The sequence below is a fragment of the Salvia splendens genome, unplaced genomic scaffold, assembly GCF_004379255.2.
Source record: "Salvia splendens isolate huo1 unplaced genomic scaffold, SspV2 ctg540, whole genome shotgun sequence".
NCBI lineage: Eukaryota > Viridiplantae > Streptophyta > Magnoliopsida > Lamiales > Lamiaceae > Salvia > Salvia splendens.
The window spans coordinates 19803-25703 of NW_024599198.1; the positions used below are offsets into that span (position 1 = coordinate 19803).

The 5901-nt window shown below is 35.8% G+C and overlaps 1 protein-coding gene and 1 pseudogene across 1 annotated transcript; both read right to left on the reverse strand.

Moving 5' to 3' along the window:
* Positions 1–1422: 1422 nt before the first annotated feature.
* On the reverse strand, positions 1423–1752 carry LOC121790540 (nuclear transcription factor Y subunit C-2-like). The gene has a single exon (XM_042188733.1). The coding sequence runs from the start codon at positions 1750–1752 to the stop codon at positions 1423–1425; it is 330 nt and encodes a 109-aa protein (XP_042044667.1).
* A 1048-nt stretch (positions 1753–2800) lies between these two features.
* On the reverse strand, positions 2801–3982 carry LOC121790533 (annotated as a pseudogene).
* Positions 3983–5901: the final 1919 nt, after the last annotated feature.

The window sequence follows — 5901 nt, forward strand, 5'->3', positions numbered from 1 at the left end:
AGAGTAGAGCTTGATGCCGACCTGAGAGCAGAGTTTGATTGGTTGGCTTTTACCGAGCTGTAGGCTGGGGCCGAACTGAACTCCTTAGTCATGCCGGACTAATACTCTTTGGTTGTGCCGAACTGAACTCTTTCTTGGGCCTTAGGCTGATGGGCTTTACTGCTGTTGGGCTTGTTTAGTACGTACTCCATCACTAGTATTTGTGTTTATAAATCAGTCGCGTGGGTGATAGTTTGATTGAGCTATTTTGTATAAGACCAAAGAGGTCTCGGTAATTAGTGAATCCGGATAGTCTGATCCCTACAATTTTTATTAAAAATCAACATATAGAGAGTAGAAAAGAAAATATAGAAATTTGATAAGAGAAAACTACGACAGAACAATGATGAAAAAAAATGTTATGATTGTATTTTTTATATATTTTAGTACTCCTTATTCACGATAGCTTAAACAAAGCGTGTCATCAATAGTTTTTAATGAATAAAAAATGCTCAAAGTCGATTAAACAGATAAAATAAATTACCGATTGTATTGTTTTAGAAAGAAAAAGTAATTAGGTGAAACTTCTCTATTTAGGATAAAACTTATTATGTTCCTTTACTCGAGTTAATAATAATAAAATCTGGCGTGTTTACCTGATAATAAGTTAGCGCACGTTTTAGTTAGCTATAGTCATATAGATGACGTTTAATCAATTAATTAGTTGACTAAAATATGCGATATATGCGAACAATTTTCAAACTAATGGCTTAAATCATTTGCGTGACCAATCGTATATACTCAGCATAATTCCAATTACAGATCTTCTATTAAATAAAAATATGTATTAGTAGTACCATATTACGAAAATTGATCTCTGCTCAATCTTTTTTATAGTATTATAAAGAAAAAAACTCTTTAAATTAAATTTACCGATTATGGTAAACACTTTTAATTAAACTAGCCAGTTGGTCGATTTAGTGACTTTGCCAAGTCTTAGCATTGCACAATCAATTGTTTTCACTTACTTTGAATCACCTATTAACTAAACTTATCACTATACCAAGAAGAAGAAGAAATATACACTACGTTGTGTACATTTTCTAATGAATTTAGTAATTTGCTAGCAAATACTTTTCACGCATATACAAGTGTATAATTTAAATTAAACTTATAAATACAACTCACGCACTAATACAAGTTGGCTTGAACCACTGATTATTTATTATTGAAAGAGAATAGTATTATCAAATACTACTAAATACTCCCCTTCTACCATAAACAAGATGCTTCTTATATTTTTAGAAAAATGATACTTTAATAGTTAAAGTCGAGACAGTGTCAATATAAAATGTATTGACAAAACGGTGTATTAAATAATATTCTTAAGTAACAGAAAGAAAAGAAAACATTATGTGAAGAGAGAGAGAAAGAGATGCATCTTCAAGACTCGATAGCAGCACTAGGGTTAGGAGTGTGAGAGACAAGGCCAACAAGGAAATCAAATATATCAGTTTCCATAACAGCAGCAGCCACATCTTCCTTGTGCATTGTCCTTGTCTTCCTTTGCAGTGTCATCGCCCACGCCCTTTTCGTCAACTCTTCGATGAACAACTCACACGCCTTGGAGAACACGATGGGGGCTTCCCCCGATATCATTTTCACATCCTCACCTGATTCTTCATGATCTTCTTGATTCTTGCTAGTGGCAGCGAATGAGGGTCCCATCTTGTCCCCACTCAGAAGATTAGAGTACGCCCCCGGTTGCCTCATTTTCTAGGGTTTCTTCTTTTCCTCTCAGCTACACCGTTTTGTTGGAGTCTTTAACTAGGGTTTTTAGAGATAAGGCGATGATATTGAGAGTTTGAAGGGTGAGTGAAAATATGTATATCTATGAGTTATATAATTTGATTGGTGGTGTGCAAGAAATTATTGGAAGTGTATATATACAAGTATGAAATTGAAGTGGTGGGGGTGGCCGGCCAGCCTACTTGGGGCCGGCTAAAGATATTTGGTTGGCTAATATATTAAAAATAGAATATAAAGAGAAGAATTTAAAAGATTTTATTGAAATTGATTAAAATGTGAAATGGCTTTAAGTTGGGCGTAGGGGAGGGACTAGTTAAATACAACTATGCTTGAAAATTTGAAATATTTGGCTTTATCATCACATATATATTTATCTTTGTATACATTAGGTTAGGAAAATACTATATTTAACTTAAAGATGCGTATTTTAAGTAGATGGTAACTAATTATTTTCTGACTAATGTATTTAGATCATATTTGTGTCTTGATTAATCTTATTTATTAAATTGACATATTCAATGTATTTATATCTCTTTCTTATGAACATTGAATAGTATATCCGGTGGAAATTTACGACTTTTTAACTTTGAAACATTTGACCACCATTTTCTACATTATTCGCATTGTTAGAACAATGAGAGAGGACAAATTAAATATATAATGTACTATATACATGTAACGTTTCTATAAATAAACTGGCAGAGCTTGATCAAACCTACCCATTGCAAAGTGACTTTTGATTTTTTAAATTTATACTTGAATCACATTAAAGACAAACTATAACTTTTATGTGCATGTCATAGCCTACGTAAGTCAATTTTTATCTGAAAAAAGCATACCTAATTGATTATTCACTCGGATTATTTAATTTTTTTTTCATTATGCTATTCATAGACCATGTGTGGAACTGTTCATCAATTACTTTGAGAAAACAAATTGTAGGTTTTATAATTTATGCTAATAAATATACTTAGATATATAATAATTAATTTGAGATTATTAGAGTAAATTATTTATCAAAGTTTAATACACAATATATATGTGATTGCTTACAACTTCAGAAAAATAATACTAGTAACATATCTAGTCAAAGTTGGATTTACTTAAATAAAAATTGAGATATCTATGTCTCTTCTTCTTGGGCAGGCTCAGCCGGGGCGTCGGGTTCGATCTCGGCGGGCGGGTCACCCAAATCAAGATCTAGGGCTACAGCATTTTTCTTAAGAGAACTAGTCTTGGTGAGATGGTTGTAGCTGCCCGTCTCCTTGAAGAGCTGAGCAAAGTGAGTCTTGCAGTAGGGGATTCCATCGAGGGCCGCGTAAGACGACATGGTTAGGGTGCAACCTCCATGAGCACACCTAAAGCATAGCTGGTGATAAAATTCTCCCTCCACCGTCACCTGCACTTCTCTATATATATCACTTTTTTCATTTTCTAATTTAAATTAAAATTTGGTTATGAAACATACCTTCTCGAGTGGGTAAACAGTTTTTTTACAGGCTGCACACTTTTCTAACGTGCCAGAAACATGGTTGACACTTTACTAGGAGTCCTATTCTGTGCATATCAACATACTTATTATAACCCTCATAAATCAAATTTTTTAAACAAAAAAATAAGTCTTCCCCCCCCCCTCTTTTTGTAATGATGTTTACCAGTTCTGGATGTTTGCCACCTGATCAAAAATGAAAGAAAATATAATATGAGAATCACTAATTCTGAATATAAATATGGAAGGAGGTTTGGATACTGACTTAAGCTTGATTGAAACTTCTTAGTAGTGAAGCTGCCTGTCTCCCTGAAGAGTTGTTCAAAATGAGGCTTGCAGTAGAGTTTCCCATCCACTGTTGAGTAGTTGCTTATCTATCATTATTATTCAAATAATGTTATTTTTCTTAAAACATCACATGCATAAAAATGAAATATATATTTCCAAAAGGAAAAAACATTTTCTTAAATGTTGGGCTTCAAACAATATGTGCGAACGATATAAATGCAACCCTACTCCATTAGTAAGAGGCCGTTTTCCTCACAAAAAAAATACTATATACATACAGCGAGACGTGCATTGCAAGTGTCGCATTGAAACAATCTTGTGATAGGGAATTCCATCAGCGGAAAACATTTCCGCAACATGCACAACTTTTTGGCAAGTATGGCATTTCTGCGTCGTGCCATAGGAAGACGACGACATTTCTTCCTTTTTGTTGTTATTCTTGCTTTCACTTTTTTATCTTCTACAAATCAACTAAATCACTGTCCTTTTACAAAATTAGCATTTTAAGCAATTTTTTTTAAGGAGAGTTACAGGCTGAAATTTAAAGTAGGCAAATAATGGTGCTGCTGAATTGGAAAGACCTATTTTTCTGTGGCAAAATATGAAACAATCTAAATTAACTGGTGATTATAAGGGATTTTAGGCTTTTTTTAACCTCATATATTTCCATCTAATGAAAACTTGCATAGTTAATTAAAAAAAATGACAAATTTATAAACCAAGTTAGGACGATTTTAGGATCATGGTTAGTTCGGAGAGGTTGCAAAGTTGCAATCCAATTGGCACCGGAACTTTTGTGGCGGATTTAGTGTCGGAATATTCCGTTGCAAGATAAAAAGAAATACTATTATTTGATCAAATTTATTGATTTGCGGCGAATTTATCCAGCACAAAATTTTAAAAATAATCATTTAATAAATTACTATAACTCTGTTCAGTCCAAAACAATTAACATATTTCTCACTTGCATAGCTAAATTTCATTATTTTTTACATCACACTTTCTGTCACTAATATATTTTGGGTGCGGAATGTTCCGTTGCTAATTTGCTGAAACTTGTATGCCTTTCAGACATGTTCTTTTTTTCTCATCCTCGAGTTTTTTCTCAAACTAAGCCCTAAGAACATCCACTACGCTGTCCCCCCACCGTCCTCCCACCGGCCCTTAAACTACTATTTGAGGACCCCACTGTACTTTATTCCTCCATCCCTTGACTAAGGGACGGAACCTGCAACGCTCCGTCCCTTAACAGTCCCTTATTCTGTCCCTTAAATTACTATTCATTAAATTTCATTTTTATTTTTTTTTTCAACCCAATTCAATTAAAACAAACACACTTTATTAAAATTAAAACAACATTAAAATTCAAAAAAATAGAAAATGGACATAATTAAAATCCTAAAAAAATAAAAATGACATAATTTAATTTTCTCCGCCAAAGTTTTCCCAAATGTGCTCAATTAGATTCTCTTGGAGTTGGGCGTGGGCGCTAGAGTCGCGTGTCCTTGCCCAAATAAACAACCGTTCTTGTATTGACGGATGCGCTCCACTTCGCGGCGGACTACTTGCGGTTGAGCTTCCGGGGGATTCGGGGTCGAACCAATTTCCCGCCTCGGGTCCTTCGTCTTGGACTATCATGTTGTGCAAGATTATGTACGTATACATGATGTCGACCATGCTCTCCATGAACCACGAACGAGCCGGGGCTTTGATGATGTTGAAGCGCGCTTGGAGAACCCGAACGCCCTCTCCACATCCTTTCGAGCAGCCTCCTGCTTCTGCCTCTCGGCGTCGATCTTCTTCAAGTGATTGTTCCATTAGTTGACGCATTTGCTCAAAAGGATCCATTTGTTTGAGTTGATTTAAGATGAAATTGGAGTGGTTATAGAGAGGATTGAGAGGAATAGATGTGTTTGTGTGTGAAATGAGTATGAAATAGGATTATTTATAGAGTAAATAAATAAAAAAATAAAAAAAGAAAATAAAAAATTAACGGTAACATTACCGTTTAAAAAATAAAATTTTTTTTATTAAAATTCGAATTAAAAAAATGAATTATTGCGTCATCCGTGACGACGCCCACTCCCGGGCCAGCGAGTGGGCGTCACGCATGCATCGGGGGCGCGACACGTCGCCCGGGCGCGTGACGGGACGGCGCGTTCCTTGTCTCGCGGCTACGGGCTACGGGACAGGCTGGGGACGGGCTACGGGACAGGACGAACGTTGCAACGCGTCCCGCGGCGGAACCGTCCCTCCGGGACGGAACGCGAGCAGTGCTCGGGACTCGTAGTGGATGCTCTAAGCAACCCAAGCTCCCATCTCCCAGTAGGGCACCC